A 27,812-nucleotide genomic window follows, 5' to 3' on the forward strand; every position below is an offset into this window, starting at 1 on the left:
CAGTTTCCAAGCATTGTGGCAGGGGCTCTAGACCCTGTTTTATGAAATGTGCTATTAAAGGGGAAGTCCACCCTGAAATTAAGTTAGTTTTAATAGGAGTAGAAAAATGAGAGAAACAAGCCAGTGAAAGTTTGAGCAAATTCCGATTAAAAATAAGGAAGTTAGGATTTTTGAAGTTGTGATCAATCAAACACAAATTGGCAACTCTATGACGTATCATGCGAGCTCAACTTCCATTTGCTCAGTACTAAAAAAATCTAAAATTTTCATTTTCCCTCAAGAAAAATTTCAACCATACATGCACCCTAAATATAATAATTGCAAATATGTTTCTATACTCCCCCTGCAAGGAACAAATATATATTCCGTCATCAATAACGAAGAAAACATGATTTTATAGAATATTATGCACAAAGCAAATGAAGGAGAGCTCGTATAATAAGTCACAGAGTTGCCAATTTATATTTGATTGATCACAACTTCAATAATTCATAACTTTCTTATTTTCATTCAGAATTTGCTCAAACTTTCACTCACCTGATTTTCTTATTATTCTGCCTCTATCGAAACAAACTTATTTTGGGGGTGGACTTTCCCTTTAAGTAACAACTGCTTGATTGATTGAAAGGGTACTTATCAAAAATCACATGGCAGCTTAACAGCTGAATTACATGGAACGTACATGCACCATGTAAGCTAATACAAGACAAAATACAGTATAATTTGATGTATACATTCATATTAAATACAAATGCTATTTGCTGAGACGCAATCCACTGCAGTGCATATCACAACTTACATAATTACTGTAACTAGTTATTCACAATAAGTTTCATATAACTGGGCCCAGGTTATCTATAACCAGTTGTAATATCCAGAGCAACACAAAATCATCTACAGATTTCACCATGGTACCATACTGAGCATGCTGAGAAATGTCTTCCTTTCTATCAAATAAAACAAATTCCTCCATAATATGTCTATTTCCGCTTCTTAACAGTGATCTTAGTACTTTACCAAGCAAAGGGGATTTCACATATAGAGTACTAACAGGAAAGTCTCCTCAGCATAGGTAACAAATAGCTAAAAGAGTAATTTAAATAGAAAATTTCAGGGGAGTAGGCTGTCATACTTAATACTACATATTCATGCAAAAGAAATTGCATGGCAAAGACTCTTCAGTGACATTGTCTACATGTTTATCTCCCTGGTGGCTCCTAGTTATCAGGGTCTAGAGTTCCATCTCTTTCCTAACTGCATGTGCTTCATACGACCACCATAGTTTCACTGACAGGCATGTTGATCACAGCAGTGATGATAGGAGTGCTTTATACGACCACCATAGTTTCACTGACAGGCATGTTGATCACAGCAGTGATGATAGGAGTGCTTCTGCCTTCTTTTACCACAAACACCTTGCACAGAAAAGTAAAATAAAAAGTATTATCAAATATCACCAAGATTTCAGAAGAAACAAACATAAGATCTATTGCTTCCAGAATTCAGCACAATTAGCCAATGAGCAAAATAAACTTAAATCCTAACATAATCCTAATCCTACAGCCAATGCTTAATTCTCAAAAGGAAAGCTTGGCTCTATAGCCAGCATTCCTTTGATGTCAAACTCTAGCTTGATTCATTTGAAGAAACTTTGAAGAAAGATTAATATACCATTTACCTGTAATTCATTCATTTCCCATATTAGTATTTATACATAATCTTTACTCAGTTCTCATCATTTCATTTGAAAGGTCGTAATATTAACGATAAACTGCTGGTGAAATTCATGAGGAAAACAAGAAATGACTGGATGTAATATAAATATTTCACACAATTTACAAATTCAAATTTACAACTCAAAATACATTAACCAGCAATTCCTATAATAATAAACTAATATTAATTGTGTTAATATATTGCTTTTTCCAGAGAATACAACAAGGCCCTGTCACTTCAACCAAGGATGAATGAAGAAGAATTGTAGAGGTTTTTCTTCAAATGTCTAGTGAAGTTACTATTTCTTAAAAATGCATAAAGTTTGTTTGATACATCTGGGACAATGGATGAAAATAATTTGGTATCATTTTTGGAATTTGGGAATGAGAAGGGAAGGAGCTGAGCGATGTTCTCCATTGCTGAAATAGTGAAGAAATTTATAGAGGAAGTGTGGTTGACATAATTATACAGGTAAAAGCATAATCAATATTCCATTTTGGTATTATTCAGGGAATAATTTTCAGCAAAAAAATTGCATAGCAAAACTGCTATACAAAATAATTTTTGCATAGCAGTTGGATAAATTTGTATCGCAATTTTTTTTCTCATATAGCAAAGCGCACATTTTCTGCCCACTACAATGAGATCAAGGTACATTTAAACAGGGTGGATGTACTCACATTTCTAGTCCTCAAAATGGATATGGCCGCTTGCTGCAGTGACAGTAAACAAACAACTCCCAGGTACGAGGCATCGCACACATGCAATGCATGTAATTAGATCCCACGTGCATTGTCATTGCATTGTGCAATGATCGCGCGAACCATGCCTCAAAACAACAATCGCGGTTAGAAGGTGATCGTAGCACACCATGTGCTTGCGCGACAATGGGTGTATGTGTATAAGCTTCACGGTTAGAGAGTTACTGCAGTATACTTCACGCACAGTAGTTACGCTGTGTTTACATGAATCACTATTGCTGCGATGCAAATGCAAACATACAAGTGCGAGTGAGTAGCCAATTTCGCGATCGCCGGCCCTGTATTCTGATTACAGGGCCGGCGATCGCGAAACGGGCTACTCACTCGCACTTGTAATTGTACAGAGGTGTGATGGGCCCGCCCTTAAACATGTATGTTTGCATTTGCATCGCAGCAATTGCGATTCATAAAAAAGATGTGTAGCAAATGGCTGAAAATGCGTCGCAAATTGCGATGCGATACCGGGAAAATTATTCCCTGTTATTGTCCTTACCTTTATAACGTCTGCTATTCCTTTATCACTCATGCATTCCACCAGCGTCTCAAATGTGTAGTTCAGGCCAGGGACAAGAAGAGGTACCTAAGACACAAAAATATTATCATATCTTGCTTTTATTTCAAAAATTACAATCCTTTTATGCAGACAGAAGGACACAAGATAATTATGAATATCTTTATTTCTCTGAAAGAAATACCCCCCCCCCCAAAAAAAAAAAAAGAAAAAAAAAAGAAAAAAAAAAATGATTTAAACATCAGTATATTCACCTACAGCATTGTACCATAAATACACTTAATATGATTCACAGCCAGTAAGTCCTGAGAAGAGGGAGAGTAAACTTACAGCAATCATGGTCTTCTGTAGTGAGTAGAGTTTCTCATCATACAGGAAGCTGATGAGGAGACCCATCGATGGTTTGCTGAGGGAGGTGTTCTGTAAACTCACTGTCAACTTGAATGTTGGTCCAATACCTTGAATCTATGGTGGTAGAGACAATCAACACAATGATAATAAAGATGGAAGCAACAGTTATGATATTCAAAAATCATAACAATAGGTTTTTAGAAGTTTCTTTGAGGTATTTAGAATAATACTTGTTGCTCAATACTGTAATGCATTGTTCATTACCACAAAACAGTTTTATAAAAAAAAGGAGGCGCGATAGCTCAGCCGGTAGAGCAGTGGTCTCGTAATCCGGTGACCCAGGTTTGAAACCAAGGCAATGAGCTAGAGCCCTTTGTTAAGGCATTAATCCTCATTACCAGGTCCCTCGGAGAGCCTAGAGCGAAAGCCATCGGTTTTCTGGTTGCTTACTAACAAGCATTTATTGCTTTCTTTCCTAGCTGTCAGGTAAAATAACCACCACTATCTATCTTGTTTTTAAAAAATTTAGCCAAAATACTTATCCCCATGACCTTACCAAAGCTATATTTTTAATGACCAAACTGAGTGTACAGGAAAATTTATTAGAGGTTGATATTCAGATTCTATATGTATACTGTAAGAAAAGTTTGTTGTCATCAAAATCTCTTACAATATTTTAAACAAAATATTTGTAACTTGACAAAATATGTAGAGACAATAGTAGTCACTATCTGTATAACACATTTTTCTTCAGCTATCAGTAATGCCAGTCTGATTATCTAATGACCCATCACTGAACAAAATCTTTGTCTACAAGTCTTTGAGTTTTACAAACCTATTGGCATGCATTCTACTAATTCAGTTAAACCTGACCCTCAGTCTAACAGCAAAGACCTCAGACCTCTTCAACCAAATTTTAAATAAATGACTGAACCAAGCGTCAGGTTAGAATGCCAGCCATTGATGCTTAGATAACTATCAATCGTCATCTGAACATCTATATCCCTGAAAGTTGTTCCCTAATAGACAAAAGAGTAAACTACTTTTTTTTTTTTTGGGGGGGGGGGGGGGGAGGGTTAGGGGTAGTTATCAAGTAGCTAGTTTCCTGGGGGGGGGGAATAGATTTCAATGGGATATTTTGGAGAGTGTATTTGTCCTTTGGGTGTAACTGTTAGGGGTATGGGAGTGTAGAGAGGAATAATCTAGGGGATAATTGTCCTAATAAGACCCAAACATGTTGAACCTCACCTGTGCTGCGAGCTTGATTGGTTCATTGGGGTTTGTGGAGACTGGTGTGAGGCTTGAATCTAGGGCCTTCACAAAGGCTCTTGCTGTGGTAAGTCGTAATCGATACAAGTCATGCTGGAACATCCGATGCATAGCTACAAAACACACAGAGAAAAAGAAATAAATGTGATTAATATTCTGATAAATAATTATCCCTTATTATCGTTCTACCTTTTTTAGTCATCCTGTTTCTGATGCCTCTAATAGCATGATACGTGTACTTAGTTAAAAACTGATATACTTCCACACTATTCTTCAGGTCAGGTTAGGTCAGCTGGGCTGACCATCAGCAGTCAGTTCGGTTGATCAACTACTGGAACCCTGTAAACCATCAGCAGTCAATTCGGTTGATCTACTACTGGAACCCTGTAAACCATCAGCGGTCAGTTCGGTTGATCTGCTACTGGAACCCTGTAAACCATCAGCGGTCAGTTCGGTTGATCTGCTACTGGTACCCTGTAAACCATCAGCTGTCAGTTCGGTTGATCTGCTACTGGTACCCTGTAAACCATCAGCGGTCAGTTCGGTTGATCTGCTACTGGTACCCTGTAAACCATCAGCGGTCAGTTCGGTTGATCTGCTACTGGAACCCTGTAAACCATCAGCGGTCAGTTCGGTTGATCTACTACTGGAACCCTGTAAACCATCAGCGGTCAGTTCGGTTGATCTGCTACTGGAACCCTGTAAACCATCAGCAGTCAGTTCGGTTGATCTGCTACTGGTACCAATTATACCAGGTTGTATTTTCATGGGATAGGGTCTATAAGAATATACTAAAAGAAATATCAACACAAAAAAGTTACGGATACAGAGATGGGCTAACAGCACAACCTTGAATTACTTACAGACACCATGTTCCCTCTCTCTCATAGTCTGGTCTACAAAGACCTTGGTCTTCTTGGGAACATTGAGCTTCTGTTGCTGTGAAGCTGGAGGGCCTCTCACCGAGTCTTTGTCTTCAAAGGTCGCATTTCTCTTGAGGATCTTGACCATGAGACCTCCTCGCTTGGTGCTCATCACAAGGGTGCTGTCCTCACGACCAAACCGTCCAAACTTGAGACCAGTTATGATGTCCTACACAGAGATACACACATGAAATACACAAGAGCAAAGCAAGATGCATAACCTTTCTCATCATGAAAACAATGGAAGATAATAAATCTGAATATTAATTTTGAACCTAAAATACAATTTCTCAACGATTGGATTGAACTCAAAATCTTGTAAGTAAACACAGGTTAAGTGAGGCTACTATACCTTAAAAATAAACTCTTTAAAATTTTGATAAAATTTAAACTCTGTCATAAGTGGTATTCTGATAGACATTAATTCAAATAAAACAAGAATGATAACAGGTTTCAAGAAAAAGCTCACTGCAACTTTTGCGAAACTCAATTCCAAAGAATGAAAGATAAGAGATGACTGTGACCCTTTCTCCTAAGTAAACTCACCTCTGTTTTGATAGAGTTAATGAGGAATTTATCCCTGTAGACGTGTACTTCACCATTCCTGAGAGCCACCATGACTGCTTTGAAACCCTTTAGTCTATGGTGCATAACATCCATGGTAGTAATAGCAGCAGGTAGATACACTGTCCACAGCTTCTTACCCTGTAACAACACAATCATATCATAGAAATAATAGGTCCATTGATAAAGCACAGCTGATATATGAACATACTCTAATGGGCTCAATACAAAGTATCATATTATTATTATCCCGCTGTAACTAAGCCGCCATAATCAGGCGCTTAAGCATTCAAGAAATTTCTTCCTATCAGGTACCCAATTAGTTCACCTAGGTGGAGAGTGGCAAATGTAGACTAATGTCTTGCCAAAGGACATGCGTGCTGCGACGGGACTCTAACAGTGAACCATGTGATTCACAGTCCAATGATTTATTTACCCACTCAATACCAATTCAAATTCCTATGGATGCCCCCTCTTTTGAGAGATTTGCAATGGCTACCAGAACGCCAAAGAATATCATTCAAGATTATGTTGATTTTCTATAAAAGCACTAACCGGTCAGGCCCCTAGATATATATTACAGAAGGGTTAGGACTCAAGTTTCTTCACAAACATATTCAGAAACTGTGCAGCTCTCAAGATAGTCTATCAAGAGAGAGAGAGAGAGAGTATAGATGTTTACCTTGGTGGAGTAGCACTGTAACGTCTGATCCATACACCCTACGATGATGTTCTTCCCTACTCGCTGGAGTCCAACAGGTTGTGAGTTCAGCTCAAAGCATAACTTGGCCATCTTCATTCCTCTGCAAAAGAACAAGACCATCAAATTAAAAGTCAATTAGATTCAAATAACTATCTTGCCTTCATCGAGATGGTACATGTATTTACAAGCTTTACATCTTACCAATGTGGTTCTACATGTACCTCTGGGTGATAAATGATAATTTTCAACAATTATGCAGTTTGCGTTCTGCACGCAATATTTTGTGCCACCTCATTTTGCTAAGCTAACTAAGCTTGATAAAACAAGTATTGCACTTTGTATCTAAGAAAACAAGAAATATATTAAACATGGGATATTGTTTATCACCATTATCATTATCATTATTCAGGACAGTCCACTTTGTATGTTCTTCAATACATTTTGTAGTTATTGAAGTTATTTTTCTATCATGCGAAGGCAATTTTAGGTATGAAGTTAAAGCAAAATCAAATCATCTGTCTGATCAGTAAAAGCATTATATACAGAACGGTCTAGGCTATGTACTGCATGAATGCTTAGAACAGTACAAGGAGAACAATACCGCCATAACAAATGGAGCAAATATGTACAGTATCGTACTAATAAACTGCCTGGACTGCTTCTCCTCAATTACTTTTTTAATGTAAATACTTTTTCCCACTGTCATTATACTTCAACTGTTGGAAACAACTTTACCATAACTAAACTAAAAGTTTCATATTGCTATGATGCTATGATAGATCTAACAGCATTTTCAAATGAGGCGTTATTAACATATTAAGAGATATGTTCCTTTTACCTCTTAAGTGTGTAAATATTTCCATTCCTGCATGACATGACGATTCTAAACTCCACATCATACAGCCCTGACACACTGAGAAATACAGGCACACTAGGCACTGCCATCTGAAACAAACAAAACAATTAATTTAACATTCTGAAACTATTTCGACTCAAATAAATGTCAAAAAATGAAATCTGCATACATTTAAACAGTTGCAAATGGGAGAAGAAAGGGAAGGGTAGAGAGAGAAAATGTAAAATTACGGAATAGAGCTATTGTTTAGGAACATAAAATATTAAATTATAGAGATATAGCATATACCTAAACTACACTTATTTCTGGTAAACTTTTTGTTTACATTTTCATTTTCTCAGAAAAATCAACTAGATTGCTCTTTTTCATACAATAAAATGAATGCTATGTTTAAATGATTTTCCATGGATCACGATCAAGAACATCTTAACTTGATATTGATATCAATCACCACTCTTTACATTTAAGAAACAGGAGATTGTCAGTTTGTGATGGAAAGGAGGACTTGGGATAGGTTCAGATCAATTGCATATTCTCGAGGCATCAATTATTCATATGATTTCAGCACAACTATAGATTGATGATAAAACTTTTGGAACAGTGTCTTTTGAATCTTAAATGTATAGTCCTCTAGCAAGTCAATATAGAATCAATAGATTTGTTCAATATACTGCAGATAAAAGAAAAACTAGACAAATCTGAATACAATCCGGACTTCAAGAAAATAATTTACCTTTGTAAGAATGGTGAAAGCCTCCGGATCTAAGACGTAGATCTCTCTACTCTCTGTGCCAACGACTAGACAGCTGATTGCATCATCCTCTGCTGTACTCTTATGTAATGTGTCCAGACATGTTATCACAGTCTGAATGATAAGACAAAGTGGAGAAATGGGCATCAGACCTTCAGTTGTATCACTACATGTAATCACATTAATAACTCTATAGGGCACGAGTCCAAGTCCAAGTACTACAACACTGAAGAATAGTATGAATAGAGATGAAGCTACCTTTGGTACACAAATGTATCATTATTATTATTCTCGAGGGCCTTGTCAAAAGAAATCAGAGAGTCGAAGAGACTAGCAATTTTTTTCTTCATGGATTTCATGAGACCGACATTGTCAGTCTATGGGCGGGGAGTCTCATAGACTGCCAATCTCGTGAGCTGTTAGTCAACTGGGATGTCCCCATTACAAATGGACAAAAGTCACAGGCTGAGAGAAGAAGCATAGAACATCAAAATAGCTGATCAGAGACAACAGAAAATTCTGGGATAATAATAATAATAATAATATCAGATATTTATATAGCGCACATATCCACCATGCATGGTGCTACCGGTACCCATTTAACACCTGGTTGGAGAGTGGCAAATGTAAATTAATGCCTTACCAAAGGACATTAGTGCTGCGGCGGGACTCAGACTGCGGACCCTGTGATCCACAGTCCGACGATTTATCCACTGGACCACAACACCTCTACGATGAGACACTTGCAGAAGATCTGATAGTCAAAGCTTTATGTGTTTCTGAGAGACCTGATCAATTATATCAGACTATGTTGGAGATTCATCATCCCATTCTCCTACAATGTGGAAACAGGGATGACAAAAGGAAATGATGAACCATCAATCTAATCACATGTGAAACAACCTACCTGTCTTCTGAGCTGGCCTACTTTATGCAGATTGGCAAATGATTCCATCTGTTCCCTGTCTTGTAGCATTAGAAACCTTCAGCAATGAAAAATACATTAGAAGGGATGATAGGAGGACAAACAAAAGCATTTGAAATTAAATATATATACACATTAAGGTACTATGTCCCATTTGCAGGTCAGAAAAGTGAAAAGGTTCAATTCCAACGGTACTTGAAAGACATATTAAGAACCTCCCTTAAAACGAAAGGGTTTGAAAATGGCTTTTTGTGGGAAAACAATGAATAACGATGTCAGTCAGTCACTCAATAGTAAGCGGTTTTCCTTGCATAATTTGAATATTAGGACACTCCTAATGTTTAAATATCACAGATAGGCAAACTTGTCATATTCATAATTCCTGCAAAGTTCTACAGAATTTGGTATTGGTTGCAAAAGGGACATATAGTACTAAATCAGGTGTTGCTAAATCTCTTTACAGAAGAAATATTCAAAGCTCACATTTTGAACAAGGCATTACAACATGGAACTGCTCACAAACAAAACAGAATATGTTTTTGGTGATTGGTACAGTTTAAATCACTCAATATAATTGTAAAGGAGGAATTAAATACAAGAGCCTAGGTCAGTCTCTGGCTCCTAAGCATTGACAAGGTGCCAGCATGTAGAATCATGTACTCCTTGCACTCATGCAGTTTAAGAACCATAACAATGGAGAATATCATGTTTTGTTTTTGATATAAGGGGTTTCATGTTGCTATATTGTAGTCATACTATAAGTTTCAGGTATTTCTTCTACAAAGAGATATGGTAGTTTAAATACACTCGCAGTGAACTGTAAAAGGCCTTGTTGAGAAGACTACTGAAAGCACGAGAACCATAGTTACTATGCTTTATTTTCTTCATATTTCTTAACCGTTCACCTATAGAATGCCAGGAAAATTGATTTGAGATCGATTTTATATAATACTACCTTCACACAACACAATTTGTTTTCTTCAGGTGATTAGTACACTCTAAAGAGGTAGCATAAAAGGGTTGAATGTTACATGGAAAATATCCAAAGTGAACAAACTTTACAGTAAATCTTTAAGTCTTTATTTCAGGAAGATATTAATTCTTAATTAAGACATATACTTCATGACACAGGATGTCATCTCCACTGTGCCTCCACATGCCAGGTCATGACACAATTGTGACAAACATGTTATGCAGCGTGTAAATTCTTAGTTAGGATCATCTGTCCAATATGAGCTACAGGGGTAATATAACATAACAAAACTACCGGTAGTTTCTTTCAGCTCATTTCATAAAATCACAGCAGGGAATAATTTTCCCGGTATCGCATCGCAATTTGCGACGCATTTTCAGCCATTTGCTACACATCTTTTTTTATGAATCGCAATTGCTGCGATGCAAATGCAAACATACATGTTTAAGGGCGGGCTCATCACACCTCTGTACAAGTACAAGTGCGAGTGAGAAGCCCGTTTCGCGATCTGAATAATCTGAATTACTAGGCTAGCTCATCACACCTCAGTACAAGTGCGAGTGAGAAGCCCGTTTCGCGATCTGAATAATCTGAATTACTAGGCTAGCTCATCACACCTCAGTACAAGTGCGAGTGAGTAGCCCGTTTCGCGATCGCCGGCCCTGTAATCAGAATACAGGGCCGGCGATCGCGAAATTGGCTACTCACTCGCACTTGTATGTTTGCATTTACAGCGTAACTACTGTGCGTGAAGTATACTGCAGTCACTTTCTAACCGTGAAGCTTATACACATACACCCATTGTCGCGCAAGCACATGGCATGCTACAATCACCTTCTAACCGCGATTGCTGTTTTGAGGCATGGTTCGCACGATCATTGCACAATGCAATGACAATGCACGTGGGATCTAATTACATGCATCGCATGTGCGCGATGATCGTACCTGGGAGTTGTTTGTTTACTGTCACTGCAGCAAGTGGCCATATCCATTTGAGGACTAGAAATGTGAGTACGCCCACCATGTTTACATGTACATTCATCTTATTGTAGTGGGCTGAAAATGTGCGCTTTGCTATATGAGAAAAAAATTGCGATACAAATTTATCCAACTGCTATGCAAAAATTATTTTGTATAGCAGTTTTGCTATGCAATTTTTTTGCTGAAAATTATTCCCTGCACAGTATTGGATAAAATGTTAGATTGCATTTCTCAAAATTATCATCAAATTGATGACCATGTTTAATACAGACTTATGTTTTGCAGATAGACTTACTTGAGAGACCGAACTGTTAGGGCTCCCTCGTTTCCTTCTCTTCTTATACTATCGAGCATTTCTCTCAGTACAGTGACATCAATTTTATCCTAGAGAGAGAATGGAATCAGGAACATTATAATAACTCATTTGCAACATAGAAACTGAAATAATCAATCAGAAATCTTGACTGGGGTTTAAGAAGCAATGTATCACTGTTTTCATGTTAGCTCATAGAGAGCAAAGATTTCTTTCTGACACTAATTTACTCTCATCTCCTGTATATTAAAGGAAAACAAGTATTCAATAGAGGACTGAAAGGTCCTCATCACTAATAACTTAAAATTTCAATTATAAATTCAATGACAGATATTGTTAAACATATGAATGAAGTATAGTTATAAATGTGCATCATAATATTTAACTAACCTAAGAAGACAAAGTATACATTAGACCAGCACCCTACTTGGACCATGTGGATTCTATATTAAAGCTTACCGGTATAAGAGAATTCAGTGGTAAGTGGGTTCAATTGGGATATGTGCTGTAAAATAAAGTTCATTATCATTTGTATCGAGGGGGTGGAGTCAATCAGAAAACAAGGGAAATGCTCTCGGCAGTCTCGTCTGCATTACGCAATCTGATATGATGAAAAATTAAGGTTGAGAAATTATTTATAGGTAGGGTGGCCCATTAGCAGGCCCCCAAAATGAAATCCTCTGAATATAATCAGCACTTTGAAGTGAATATTGACTAAGAATCATCAGAAGAATTAGTTGCTATAATTTGTACCAAGATTGATAACTTTAATGAAATATGAACAAATAACAAAAATTGATTTATTAATTTTTATATTAAGTTGTGAAAACATAATTCAAGTCTACTGACCTAAAATGACCTTTGACCTCGACTTTGTGACCTGGAATTTGAGTCATATGATTTTGTTTTGATACTTGATAACCCTTGGGTACAACTTTCATGGAATTTGGACAAAAACATTTGAAATCATACTAACAATTCAAATTCTTGATGTTGATGCCACAACAAAGTCTAAGTTTGCAGACCCGAAATGACATCTGCCCTTGACTTTGTCACCTATACGACTAATCACATGGTTGGGGATACTTTATAACCCTTTAGTCCAATTTTCATTGAATAAGAACTTTTACTTTCAAAATTATATTAACAATTCAAAAATTATGTTGACGTCGCCGCCGTCACCAGAAAAGCGGAGTCTACTGGTATGTAACGCTTTTGCTATGCAGGGAGACAAAAATGGCTTGTGCAGATACCCAGATGACCAATGGGCAGTATATATGTTCAATACCTCATGTTTTGGGGGAGTGCGAAGGCTTTAAAAGGTGAAAAGGATTTGAAATACTCACAGGGTAAGAGAATACATGTATGCACATGGCACTTCACAATACTTGGGTAAGAACAAAATATGTTTTTTTTTTCTCTGCATTTTTAGTGAGCAAGTGAATATGAATTACTTGACGCGATTACTCAAGAAATGTGCTCTTCAGTTCGTAGGATATATACCTTTGTTTCCGAATCACAGTCATACAATATTATATAAATATCCTGCTGCTAAATGAAAAAGATAACCGATTTGACTTACTTCTCTAGCCTGATTCCATAAGTCTTGCTCAACAGGGTTAACATCAAGTGGAGGGAGAGTAAACTTGAAGTAAGGCCTCAGATTCTTGTAGACATACAGGTACGGCCCTGATGCTACACCAATAGCTGTAACACAGACACAGTCACACAAAGACGTTAATTACTTCAAAATACAGGGTAAAGCATGCATATTCCTGAAAAACCACTTTATAAATATGGACATGAACCTAGTCATAAATTAATTGATTTTCTTGATGAAATTACAGATCGTTGTGCTTTCATCTGTTACATAATGGTTATGTTTTCCTGTTTATGGTTTTTATGCCTAAGTGTATGTCTGACTACTGTAAGAAGAAAACAAAATACTGTCCTCTATAATTCAGGAAACTTTTAAAGGTAATACAAAGTTTTGGGAAATTTTGAAAATTGGGTGGATAGTGATTCTTTACAATTTTGGTATATTTGGATGCCCCTGTGGATGTTTTATAAGCACTAGAAAATTTAGCCCCTAAACTACTACTGCTTTCGAGAAAAATTGAACATAAAAATTTACCGGTGCTCCCGGTAAATATTGATAAATTTCAAATAGCGCCACGGCCATACAATGGTAGCTGCGACCATGATAATCTCAAAATATGTAGTTGTGATATATAATTTCCGAACGGGAACAACTAATCGGTAGATTTTAGTCAAGAAACATTGTTTTATAGCTTAATTTACAACTTGACCTTGAGAGGGAGCTATACAACATGAAGAGTTTATTATTTACAATTTCATAACTTTAAACTCGACTTCAACAGCGACAACGATCACTGAATATTGTAAGACCGCATATTCGTCGAATATGTTCATTTGAACCAAATTCATGACCCGGTACCAAAACTTTGTATTACTTTTAAGATGACTTTTGGGGTAAAATAATCAACTTTTCTCTAGTTCCGTATGTCACGCTGCATATCAATGAAAATAACAACTATATTACTAATGTAGACTATCTATCAAATTTATTTGTGTTTGATTAAAAGGTCATAACTAGCTTTATCACCACAAAAGTGTTTGATTTGTGAATTTCATTTTAAAATTAGACTTAATGTAGGTTCTGATCTGTCCTATACGTCACATGTCAAATGGCCTGGACTTGCCCTTGAGCACTGAATCAAGAGATTAGATCACACTGACTACCTGGTACTCTGGGTTCATTGTTATCCATGTAGAATGTACAGACACCTGTAGGTAGATCAATGATGGCATTCTCACTGATGAGGGTAGTTCCTTTATACACCTTAAGCTTCATGTCAAAGGTCCCTGTACCCAGGTCTGCTATCACCAGCTTCGCTTCCCCATCACCAGATATGTCAGAAAAGGCTGAAAATGTAAAGCATTTTATAAATAATAATAATCATCATATTACCGTAAATAGCTTCATTTACAGTATGGACACTTTAATTGCTGAATAGGTCATGCGATCAATATGACATGGTGCTGGACAAGTATTCTATTTGTTTTAACATCCAAAATTACTTTAAAAGATCAACAATTTACAAAATGTATGAAAATCAGGATGGTCTTTTCTTTTTAGAGGACCTATAATAATATGCTATCCACATTCCACATTTTGAGTAGTGCCCCAAGGGAGAAGGTGCTTAGGAGAAAAACTAAATTAATGAATTTTTTGTGATATGGCAAATAGCATAGGAGGGTTGTCTGTTCCTATGTCACATTCACTGACCATATCACCAATTTGAGATTCGCATAGATTTAGTGATCTCATATTTCAAACATTCATAACACTCATATTACTAGTCCGACATTCTGTTTCTCTTATTTTTTTGCTTTCATGACTTTATTATGTATGTTGAATTGCCTTTGAGTATGCCAACCTAAAAATGATTTGAAAACTTTCCAAAGCTGCTTGTAAAGAACTGTACAAATCGAAAAGAGGTTTTTCAAGCTACAAACATACTTTCATCAAGTCAGAAGATAGAATGCTGTTTGGAAAGCACATGAGAATCAGAACTTGTGGAAGAAAATCATGATAACAAACACCTTCTCTACAGTGTGACAGAGTGTACTTTGAGGCAACAAATAAACAAGTTTATTACTTCATCAGAACCTGAATGCTATACGTACATTTATTTCCTTCTTTACCACAGTGAAATACCAAAACAAAATATCTCTTGAAATAGCCGTGTAAAAACATATTGGATCTCACGACCTCAAAGGTCATGTGAATGTATCTTTTATTATTATTATTATTATTTATTCGGCATTTCAAAATACAAGAACAATACAGAGTAATATGCAAATTACAGCAATTACAGGAACATATATATATACATGATAAAGAAAGGACCTGAATCAGAGATGATGGGGCTGCCTGGGTTTGGAAAAGGTGAACTAAATTACCATGACCCACAGGTCTTCCTTCCCACACCCCTTCAACTCCATCCAGGTCAGGATAAGAAAATCCAAAGAAAACATATTATATAAATTAACAGTGTATAACTGGAAACTGGCAACACACTTGGTGTAATAAATGTAACATGAATGTCTCAAGCAATATAACATTCAAAGTGATCATTTAAACATGTATAGACCAGAATCGAATGTCTTCATGAATTTGTTAACCCATTAACTAGTGAATTCTGTCATTCCCATAGGTTTAATACATGGACAACCCAGCTAGTGTAGCTAGGCCATGGGTTAATTCAAGGCAAGTTCTAAGCAAACTGCACTGCACTTACCCATACATGATGAGAATGTGTAGAGGCTTGCCACAGGGTCATTATGAGCATTAAGCCACTTAGTGTTTCCTTCATGGCTGCAACAAATTAGCAAAGCAAATGTAAGCAAACAAAAAATGTTTTTAAAACAAGCATTATGTACCATACAGACAATATGCCCTGTATGATTATTTTGTTCAATATTTAATGAGAGAATATTACCAGAATTTACTGGAGAAACCGCTTAAAGGTAATACAAAGTTTTGGTTATATTACAACAGGACTGGATTATAAAATCTATAATTTGCATTAAGATTGTGAAACCTAGTGTTAAAATAAGTAACTTTGACAAAATTGGGCTCTAAAATGCTAAGGATTTCAAGAAATTAAAATATTGAATTTATCTGTGCATCCGATAAATTTCAAACGGCGCCTATGGCCATACAATGGTAGCTGCGACCATGAAAATCTCGTAATATGCTGTTCTGATATAGAATTTCTAAACAGGGATAGAAAATTGGTCGATTTTAGTCAAGAAACATTGCTTGGAAGCTAAAATAATTTCAATCTTTAGAGGGAGCTTATACAACATAAAGTGTTTATGATTCATAATTTCATCACTTTAGATTCAATTTCAACCGCGACAATGATCATTGAATATTGTAGGATCGCATATGCTCCCAATACATTCATTTGAACCAAATCCATACCAGGGCTCGAATTACCCACCGGCAATCGGCAATTTGCCGCCATGCCCCTCTCACTGGCCGGAATGCCCTTTTCAAAATCAAACCGTTTACGGCCACAATATTTTAATCCACAAAAGTTTTGCCGACATTATAGTCATCGTAAGCCAACCCGACTTGTAATGTTCAAAAAGGTTTTGTTGCCCATACAGAGCTCTAAAAACAATGATAGTCGGTAAGGTTTTGTTGCCCCTCCGGAGCTCTAAAAACAATGATAGTCGGCAAGGTTTTGTTGCCCCTCCAGAGCTCTAAAAACAATAATTACCGGAAGGTTTTGTTGCCCCTCCGGAGCTCTAAAAACAATGATAGTCGGCAAGGTTTTGTTGCCCCTCCGGAGCTCTAAAACAATAATAGTCGGCAAGGTTTTGTTGCCCCTCCGGAGCTCTAAAAACAATAATAGTCGGCAAGGTTTTGTTGCCCCTACGGAGCTCTAAAAACAATAATAGTCGGCAACACTTTGTTGCCCCTACGGAGATCTAAAACAATAATTATTGGCGAGACTTAATTTCTACTATGGAACTCCTAAATTAATTGGCGGGACTTAATTGCCGATACGGAGATATGAAAGAATGTCTTCATCCAAATGACTGAAACGTTTGGCACAAAAACCGTAATGACTCAGGCTTAGTTTTTCAATCCATCCTTTTTATTTGAACCAATCAATATCAGGAAGTTTTGTTTACCCATCGTTGGTTCAACATCTTTACTTCGCGTTGTGACCTTTTTTGGTGCGTTTTCACAGTTTTTAATCAGTGAAAAACTTGGATTTTTCTCGGGAGGAGGGTCTGGAATTAAATCAGAAAAGGATTAAGAGTCGAGATAACGGTACAAAGAATCGTCTTCTTTCCCATACGTTTTAATTAAAACGTCAGAGCTTCCGCCCATCGCGCGGGAGGGGTGTGAATTGAGTTCAGAAAAGGATAATACCGGTAGTCGAGTTCGAGACGAATCGTCTTCTTTCCCTAATAATTTATTAAAAACATCTAAGCTTCTAAGCTTCCCTTGGAATTCAGAAAAGGATAAAGAGTCAAGAACGGTACAACAAATCATCTTCTTTCTCTAATAATTCAATGAAACGTCAAAGGGGGAAACTCCCCCCCCCCCCTTCAGCTCCCCCCCCCCCCCAATTTTTTTTTGAAAAGCATTTTAAAGAGAAATAGAAAGAAAGAGAGCAAGAAAGAAAAAATAGTTAACTACCAGTTTCTCAACAAAATAAGGTATCAAAAATTGCTCATCTGATCGTAATTAAACGCCTGAGCTTCCGTGGGCTCTGCCCTCGGGACCCAACCAAGGGCCCTTTGGCAGGCCTCTTGATACTCATCTGACTTCAATTTAGTGCCTAAAACCCTTGATCTTCTGGGGGCTCCGCCCGCTGGACCTCACGCCAATCAGTGTCCTGCCAGTGTCACAAATAAAGTATAAAAACATGTTCATCTGACCGTAATCAAATGCTTAAACCCCTGAGCTTCCGGGGGCTCTGCCCCCTGGACCCCACTGGATGCTAATCTGACGGTAACGTAATGCTTTAAACCCATGGGCTTCTGGGGGCTCCGCCCGCTGGACCTCACGCCAATCAGTATCCTGCCAGTGTCACAAATAAGGTATAAAAATATGTTCATCTGACCGTAATCAAATGCCTGAAACCCCTGAAATTCAGGGGTTTCCGCACCCTCGACTCCACCAGGGGCCCTGAGGCGGGCCCCTGAATGCTTATCTGACCGTAATTTGCCTTCAACCCATGAGTTTCCGGGGGCGAACAAGGTATCAAAAGATGTTCATCTGACCGCAGGCACGTAGCCGGGGGGGGGGGGGGCAGTGGGGGCGCCCCCCCCCCAAAAAAAAAGCCAAAAAAAGAGAGGAGAGAAAAGGAAGAGGACGTATGAAGAAAAAGGAGCAGACAAAAAACATTTTTGAAATTCAGACAAGGATTAAAAGTCGAGAACGATACAATGAATTGTCTTCTTTCTCTAATGATTTAATAAAACGTAAAAGCTTTCGCGCTTTGCGCGAGCGGATGGGGGGGGAACTGAATTCAGACGAGGATTAAGAGTCGAGAACGGGACAACGAATCGTCTTCTTTCTCTAATGATTTATTGAAACGTAAAAGCTTCTGAGCTTTGCGGGGGAAGGGGGGGGGGGATGAATTTAGACGAGGATTAAGAGTAAAAAACGGTACAACAAATCCTCTTCTTTCTCTAATGATTTAATGAAACGTAAAAGGTAAAAAACGTAAAAGGAGGGGAACTGTATTCAGACGAGCAGGCACGTACGCAGGGGGGGGGGGGTTTGGGGCGTTAACCCCCCCCCCCCTTCGGTTTTTTTTATGTCTGTATTTTGGAGCAAACCCCCCCCCCTTTTTTTTTAAAATGAAACACACGCACACAAAAAATTATGCCAATGGCTGATCTAAAAAAAGTGACCTCACCCCCCACCCACCCCTCCCCCCACCTCAAAGGGAACAAAATGTCAAATTTTCAAATTTCGAGACCAAAAAACAAAAAAGTGTCCTCTTACCCCCCCCCCCCCCCCCCCCCCCCCCCCCCCCCCCCCCCCGCTTATTCAGCGGCTGGCTGAGTCGTTGCGATTTTTTTTTTGGGACAAAAAAAAAAGTAGCCCCCCCCCCCCCAGGAAGAAATCCTGGATCCGCCCCTGGGTGCACATACCACCTTGAAAACAACGGCGTGAGGTGATTTCACGCGCACTTTCCACGTTGGCCATAGTGCCCCTTAGGATAGATTTGTGCCCCTTTCAGTGGATTTGTGCCCTCACAAAAAAGTGGCCTTGACCCAAATTTGATGTAATTCGAGGCCTGCCATACCAAAACTTTGTAATACCTTTAATCATGCGCATGTACGATTCTATACTGTTTCTGCTGTACTCTATGTACGTGCCAATGATACATTGTTTGCCGTGAAACCTGTGAGAAAGTGAATATTATAACAAAATAACGTCTTTGTTTTTAGGAAAAATACTCCAAAAGAGATAAGAAAATTGACACGAAAGGGGTAAGAAATATAACAACTTTATAATCATGACCATCAGTTGAACAATTGATGAAGATTTAGTTGACTCTTTGGTATGTTACTTTAAAAAGAGTATCTCCACGTCGGATAAAAAATGGATACGAAAGTAGAATAGGCCTAGAATCTAGGCCTACACAGTACACTAGAATTTTTCTCGTCTAGATCTAACGCCGGCTATAGGTAGGGAGGCCAATGCCCGGGCGTAAGGCTTCTACACCTACGATTTGTGCGCTCGTCGTCCACTTCAAAAAATTAGCAGAGAGAAAAAAATGATGTAACAATAAAAATTGATGAAAATAAGAAAAGAAAATACAATGATACATTTCACAACATACGTATAATCACGGATCTGTAACTGTCTTTCACCATTTGTTGACGATCTTGCAGATTTTGATGTATTTGTATCCAATAATTGTTGTAGCAGAAGAACATGGCGAGCACACACCACCGACTAAGAAAATCCTAGAGGGCGTACAGGTTTGCTCACTAAAAACCTTCTCATTGGCAGAAGGTAGACCCTAAAAATATGGGACCCGTTTTGAGTAAAGAACTTTTGATAGAGATCAACATTTCAGATGTTCACAATTGTCACTTCTAACCACTAGAAAATATAAAGAAAAAAGATTATATCTTTTTAAATACAGATTTTTACAAACTGAACATTCGAAGGTAGATAGAGTACAATGTTTATGTCAATCTTGCGTTGGTTTGAGCCCCATAGCTACAGCCACCTCAAAATGAGAAGAAAAACAGTGAACAGTGATCTCATTGTTCTAGCCAAATACGGAGGTCTTGCGACATCATAATATGAATATGTAGGAGCTCCGGTCATATCGCGCGCCAGACAAATCTCTCGTAGTCTCAAACACAGTACCTTATTCTCACAGCACTATAGACTCGAGTGTCGAGCTCGTGCAGTAAATCATGCATTAGAAATGTTTAAAAAAAAGATATTTCAGTAAAAAATGTCTACATGTACGTGAGCAGTCTATACTCCAATTGAGAAGTTCGGTTGAAAAGACATGATTGGATGATGTGTTGTCAAGTATAGCCGGTCGAAGAAGAAGAAGGAGAGAGAGAGAGAGAGAGAGAGAGATATCCAGGTAGCTAGGGTAGGGTACGTATGCGAGGTATAATGCATATCATTCTGGGGATTAAATAATGTGTTGTGCATTGTGCTGATTTTGGAGGTCGTTCTTGTTGGTTGTTCAGTAGATCTCCGACTGAAATCATAAGGAATACTCGTGAGGAAATAAAGTTATTGGAATACACATCTAAGGTAAATATCAATGAATTATATCTATTTCTTTCCTGCCAATTTTGATATCTCTTCTTCATTTTTGAACAATCGACTTCGGCTCGTAGTAGTAGAAGATGTAATCGTTCGCACATTGATGGCTGGATTTCAGCCTGCATCGGGGTTTGCCTGTGTCGGTGTGTACGTGTGCGACCGATTCAAGGCTAGCCGCTGTTGAGTGATTGTACTTTCGCGGGAAGTTTTAAACTTCATCATGAACTTTGTCCGGACAATGACACGCTAATGACATGACAATGACAATTATGAACGTAATTTTGCGACATGAAATATAATTGTTTCAAGGGCCAAGGCTCTTAGTCGTACGGATAGGCGTAGAAGGAAATGCCTTCAAAAGAGCTGGATATCTCCTATTTTATGGAACTTATGGAGTCGGCAGATGGGTGAGTTGTCTTAGTGAAATAAAATGCCTTCTTTTAATCTTTGTTTTATTATAAACAAATTAGTAATTAAAAAGTTAGATTTGGGCATTGGCCTCCCTACTAATACTAGATCTATAGGGCATGGGTCCATTACAGGCTTAAAAAATAGACAAGTCTTTCCACATGCATGCAATTGCGCTTCTCTCATCACAAAATTAGCATAAATTTGTCTTGAGAGGACTTTTTCCGACAAAACCATACAGATACGGAATCCAAAATCAAAGAAGAGCAGTCTCGGTAAGCTGCAGCTGGTAACGGTTACTAACGACGCCATTCGCAACACTGGCATTGCAGTACCGCGTACCGAGGCGAGTGAAACTATGAATGCAGAACACGCCTAAACTCTGGGCAAGCAACACATCGACTGCTGGCTCGCAGTCTGCAGCAGCCTCCAAAGGCCATATTTGATACAAACTTGTAGTTTTACAGGTTGTACTCACTCTTTACAAATCAAATTCCAAAATTATTGATTAATACATATTTCTAGGAGAAACATACCTCATGATACTTGATTTGTCAACGTTAGACAGTTCATTTTTCCCATTTTCCACGCTCATTTTGATGAGAGATGAGAGCAACCAGAAAAATGTATGATGATTAATCGTATTTAGTCGATAGAGGGCGACTCTGTAGATGAACGTTCGAACTCATTCTACCAAGCAGAAGCTAGCAGCCCCCCCTTTTTTTTCATAGGTTTTTATTCATTTCTCTCATTAAGAAAAATTGTACATTATTTATAACATTGTATACAAAATAACAAAATAATTTTAACATAGGTCTTAATAAATTTGCCAATGAACTTTTACATTTACAGATGAAAAATATTCACATAAACAAAATTATATTTTCACCGAAAAAAAAAAAACTATTTTCTCGACCAGTTTGATTATAAATCTCAAATTATTTCTTTTCCACGATATTCTGTTAACCTATATTCCTCTTCAATTTCCTTTAGAGACAAAACAAATTATATAATATAAAAAGAGAAAGAGCTAGAAAACACCTACTACCCCCCCCCCCCCCGGCCCCCCGCCCCACACAACATTTAAACACATAACAAGTACAACAGTATACAGAACACACACCAACATAGAACGAACAAACAAACAAAAGTAAAAGAAAAATAAAAGAAGAGAAAAAAGAAGAAAAAAAAATAGAGAAGAGAGGAGGGTCAGGAAGTTGTATATTGAGAAAATTAAAAACTGAAAACATTTATTCTAAACTTTCCAAAGCTTCCCATTTCCTTAAATGAATTGAAAGTGTGTCTCTTTCCAATGAAAGTTTTTTCTCTTCATTTCTATTTTCCAACAATCTATATTCTATTTCTTTTGCTTTGGGAGGGTTTCCCTTCTCTCTACTGTGGAAAATCATATATTTAATCAAAATCAAAATATGGTTCAATAATTGCTCTGTTTTAAAAGTAGTGTCATCTATTCCTTTATGAATTTCTTTCCAGGATAATTTCTTCAGAATTGGTAAATTAAGTCTATCTCAACATTTCCCCCAGACTTCCTTTATTGTATTACATTCAAAGAATACATGTTGATAAGTTTCTTCAAAATTTTTGCAAAATGAGCACAAACCATTTTCATGGAACCTGAATCTATGTAAATGATGATTTGTATTTAAAATATTATGCAATAGTTTGAACTGATATTCTCGCAGTTTACTACTTAAGGTACACATCCTTGGTTGAACATATACCTTTTCTACTTCTTTTCTTGGAATATTGTAAAGTGTCATTAAATTGCCGCCTGCCGAGTTTGTTTCTACATTCTTTTTAATTTGACTCTTATATACCATTTTTGCAGTTAAATCTTCAAATGTAAACACTTTCTTTGAAAAAATAAATTCTAAACTAAAGCCAGTGTGAATTGACTTTCTTAAAGGTTGAACATTCTGTTTCCATTCATGAGGGGCTACTTTATAAATTTTGTTTACTTTATCATTTCCACTCTGCTCAAACCTATACATTATTATGGTTCTTAGGATGCATTTAGCGGATATGATTTCTTGACGGTACAATTTGGCCTTTTGCCCTCCTTTCCAATTTTCTTTTGTTTCGTTTTTTATATCTTTACTGTGGATGCATGAATATAGCTTCTTAAGGTGCCAGTGGTGGATCAAGGGGGATGAATCGACCGCCCCCCTTTAGTTGCCAACAAAAAATAGGGAAAAGGGGAAAACTGAGAGCGACGGGAGAAAAAAGGAGAAAAGCCTGAGAGAAAAAAGGTTTGAAAAAAAAGAGGAGAGAGAGAGAGAGAGAGAGAGAGAGGGAAGGAGATAAAGGGAGGGGGAAGAAAAAAAAATATAATAATAAGGGGACTGACCTTTAAGGCCCCTTTAAAGTGTCGGGAGCCCCAAATTCGTCAATAATTTGATTGCAACATTTCACTTAAAATTGTGTCATAATGTGACACACTTCTGCAAAGAATCCCCCCCCCAAAAAAAAACACACCAACACCAACAACAACAACAACAACAACACAACAATAACAGTGGCGGATTCAGGGGGCATAGGGGGCACGTGCCCCCCCCCTCCCCGGTTAAAAAAAAGGGTGAAAGGGGGAAGGTGCAAAAAGAAAAGGGAGAAAAGGAGAAAAGGAGGGGGAAGAGAGAAGGGCAAAGTTAAGTCGAACATGACTAATGCCAAAGATTTTATCTCCTTTATAACTTCTTACTTCTAACTTCTAACTTAGTCTTGAATGTCTTTTCCGATATACCTATTTTAAGTGCTCTTTCAGCAGATTGTCCCCGCCGTTAATCCTGCCACAGTTGCTGGTTTCATTGTCATATATTTTTGTCATCCCTGTGGCCGCAAAGAGTCACAATTCTGCCTACCACAAAGTTTCTATCCGTTTCGCAAGCTCTTTTTTTCCATTGCATAGGCCTACATGTAATGCTTATTGCTTCCAGTTTGAAATTCCACCATTTCCCCTTCTAGAAGTGATTGATTGTGGAAATTTTATATGTTTCTGTATTAAGTTTTTAATGTATTTTTGAAGTATTTTGATGCATTTAATTAACCATACATGTGGGTTCAGAAATGTCAGCTGCAGTAAGCTAGTGGTGAAAGAAGTTGAGTTCTCTAAAAAAAATTACTGACATGGAGGACAACAGTTATTTTTTTAAATTTCAAGTACACTAGTACCACTTCCGGTAGTTGTATTCAAAGTTTATTGTAGTTTTCTTCTGCTGGAACACAAATCCTTTATACATGCAAAATATTGATATCTATCCTTCTTTATCTTTGTAGTGAAAATGATATAAAGAAATTATGTTTGGATTTCAAATTTCATGAATTTTTCATAAACAGAGCATCTTTTCTTGTGATTTGTTCACACAGTTGTGGACAGGCGCGTACGCATGGGGGGGGGGGGGAGGTTCGGGGTTCGGGATTACCCCCCCCCCCCTTGAACTTTTTTTATGTGTATGCTTTGGAAACCCCCCCCCCTTTTTTTTTTTAGTAAAACAAAAAAAAAGTGGTAATGGGTGACCCCAAAAAGCCGACCCTTCCCCCCCCCCCCCCCTCCCAGGCCGATCGGCCAAATTTTCATGTTTTGGGACACCAAAACATGAAAATTTGGCCGATCGGGTCGCTATTCATAATACGGGAAGAGAGGTCCCTATTCATAACAGGAGAAGAGGGTCGCTATTCAAAACACAGAATGAGGGCCCCATATTCATAATATGAAATTAGGGTCGCTATACATAAGGGTCCCTATTCAGAATAATAGAAAAGGGTCGCTATTCATAATACGAGAAGAGGGTCGCCATTCGTGATACGAGAAGAGGGTCGCTATTCATAATAGGGGAAGAGGGGTGCTATTCAAAACACAGAATGAGGGCCCCATATTCATAATATGAAATTAGGGTCGCTATATATAAGGGTCCCTATTCAGAATAATAGAAAAGGGTCGCTATTCATAATACGGGAAGAGAGGTCCCTATTCATAACAGGAGAAGAGGGTCGCTATTCAAAACACAGAATGAGGGCCCCATATTCATAATATGAAATTAGGGTCGCTATACATAAGGGTCCCTATTCAGAATAATAGAAAAGGGTCGCTATTCATAATACGAGAAGAGGGTCGCCATTCGTGATACGAGAAGAGGGTCGCTATTCATAATAGGGGAAGAGGGGTGCTATTCAAAACACAGAATGAGGGCCCCATATTCATAATATGAAATTAGGGTCGCTATATATAAGGGTCCCTATTCAGAATAATAGAAAAGGGTCGCTATTCATAATACGAGAAGAGGGGTCCCTATTCATAACAGGAGTAGAGTGGCGCTATTCAAAACACAGAATGAGGGCCCCATATTCATAATATGAAATTAGGGTCGCTATACATAAGGGTCCCTATTCAGAATAATAGAAAAGGGTCGCTATTCATAATACGAGAAGAGGGTCGCCATTCGTGATACGAGAAGAGGGTCGCTATTCATAATAGGGGAAGAGGGGTGCTATTCAAAACACAGAATGAGGGCCCCATATTCATAATATGAAATTAGGGTCGCTATATATAAGGGTCCCTATTCAGAATAATAGAAAAGGGTCGCTATTCATAATACGAGAAGAGGGGTCCCTATTCATAACAGGAGTAGAGTGGCGCTATTCAAAACACAGAATGAGGGCCCCATATTCATAATATGAAATTAGGGTCGCTATACATAAGGGTCCCTATTCAGAATAATAGAAAAGGGTCGCTATTCATAATACGAGAAGAGGGTCGCCATTCGTGATACGAGAAGAGGGTCGCTATTCATAATAGGGGAAGAGGGGTGCTATTCAAAACACAGAATGAGGGCCCCATATTCATAATATGAAATTAGGGTCGCTATATATAAGGGTCCCTATTCAGAATAATAGAAAAGGGTCGCTATTCTTAATACTAGAAGAGGGGTCCCTATTCATAATACTAAAAAAGGGTCCCTATTCATAATACTAGAAAAGGGTCGCTATTCATAATACGAGAAGAGGGTCGCCATTCATAATATGAGAAGAGGGTCGCTATTCATAACAGGAGTAGAGGGGCGCTATTCAAAACACAGAATGAGGGCCCCATATTCATAATATGAAATTAGGGTCGCTATACATAAGGGTCCCTATTCATAATAATAGAAAAGGGTCGCTATTCATAATACGAGAAGAGGGGTCCCTATTCATAATACTAAAAAAGGGTCCCTATTCATAATACTAGAAAAGGGTCGCTATTCATGATACGCGAAGAGGGTCGCTATTCATAATACGAGAAGAGGGTCGCCATTCGTGATACGAGAAGAGCGTCGCTATTCATAACAGAAGAAGAGGGTCGCTATTCAAAACACAGAATGAGGGCCCCATATTCATAATATGAAATTAGGGTCGCTATACATAAGGGTCCCTATTCAGAATAATAGAAAAGGGTCGCTATTCATAATACGAGAAGTGGGTCGCCATTCATAATATGAGAAGAGGGTCGCTATTCATAACAGGAGTAGAGTGGCGCTATTCAAAACACAGAATGAGGGCCCCATATTCATAATATGAAATTAGGGTCGCTATACATAAGGGTCCCTATTCAGAATAATAGAAAAGGGTCGCTATTCATAATACTAGAAGTGGGTCGCCATTCATAATATGAGAAGAGGGTCGCTATTCATAACAGGAGAAGAGGGGCGCTATTCAAAACAAAGAATGAGGGCCCCATATTCATAATATGAAATTAGGGTCGCTATACATAAGGGTCCCTATTCATAATAGGGTCGCTATTCATAATACTAGAAGTGGGTCGCCATTCATTATATGAGAAGAGGGGCGCTATTTATAACAGGAGGAGAGGGTCGCCATTCATAAGTGTCTTTATTCTTAAGGGTCATTATTAACAAACGAAGAAGTGGGTCACTATTTATAATACGAAATGAGGGTCGCTATTCATAATTATGAGAAGATGATCGCTATTCATAATACAAAATCAGGGTTGATATTCGTAACGGTCCCTATTCATAATACTATCAAAGGGTCGCTACTCATAATACGGGAAGAGGGTCGGTAGTCATAATACGAGTAGAGAGTCGCTATTCATAATACGAGAAGAGAGTCGCTATTCATAAAAGGAGGAAAGGGTCGCTATTCATATAAGGAGAAGAGGGTCGCTAGTAGCTTTTTTTAGGACTTATGGACCTACATTATTTAGCCTTAGCCATTTTCAGGCACCCAGAGGCTCTTCAATTTCACCTAATGAAGAGTTTCAAGATTTTCGTTATTTCATGAATTATCATACCCCTGGATTTTAGTAATCATATTAGTAACTTGATTTTCCACAATCTTGATTTTATGAAACTTTCCTTACACCGAAAACAAACGGAGTTGGACCAGACCATGAGCATAGTTACTGCCCCCCCCCCCCGGAGAGGGGTGGG

The 27,812-nt window shown here is 37.9% G+C and overlaps 1 protein-coding gene across 1 annotated transcript; it reads right to left on the reverse strand.

The window, feature by feature from the left end:
• Nucleotides 1-602: 602 nt before the first annotated feature.
• LOC578507 (Bardet-Biedl syndrome 1 protein) lies at nucleotides 603-22,022 on the reverse strand. Its single transcript, XM_030998967.1, has 16 exons — nucleotides 21,906-22,022; nucleotides 15,923-15,999; nucleotides 14,361-14,543; nucleotides 13,180-13,304; nucleotides 11,580-11,668; nucleotides 9,313-9,388; nucleotides 8,388-8,519; nucleotides 7,637-7,743; nucleotides 6,778-6,898; nucleotides 6,078-6,236; nucleotides 5,472-5,700; nucleotides 4,588-4,721; nucleotides 3,319-3,453; nucleotides 2,971-3,057; nucleotides 1,346-1,415; nucleotides 603-1,282 (listed from the first exon to the last, which is right to left on the reverse strand). Exons 1-16 carry the CDS (start codon nucleotides 21,962-21,964, stop codon nucleotides 1,266-1,268), a joined length of 1,800 nt encoding a protein of 599 aa, XP_030854827.1. The 5' UTR covers nucleotides 21,965-22,022; the 3' UTR covers nucleotides 603-1,265.
• Between the last annotated feature and the right edge of the window lie 5,790 nt (nucleotides 22,023-27,812).

This window comes from Strongylocentrotus purpuratus, unplaced genomic scaffold, assembly GCF_000002235.5.
Source record: "Strongylocentrotus purpuratus isolate Spur 01 unplaced genomic scaffold, Spur_5.0 spur5_scaffold_5, whole genome shotgun sequence".
In the NCBI taxonomy this organism is placed as follows: Eukaryota; Metazoa; Echinodermata; class Echinoidea; order Camarodonta; family Strongylocentrotidae; genus Strongylocentrotus; species Strongylocentrotus purpuratus.

Coding starts and splice junctions, on each gene's coding strand:
- LOC578507 (XM_030998967.1), bottom strand. CDS start 21,964: ATGAGCGTGGAAAATGGGAAAAATGAACTGTCTAACGTTGACAAATCA. Junction 16,000..21,905: donor GACAAATCAAGTATCATGAG/GTATGTTTCTCC, acceptor AATTTGTTGCAG/CCATGAAGGAAACACTAAGT. Junction 13,305..14,360: donor CAATGAACCCAGAGTACCAG/GTAGTCAGTGTG, acceptor TCTGTGTTACAG/CTATTGGTGTAGCATCAGGG.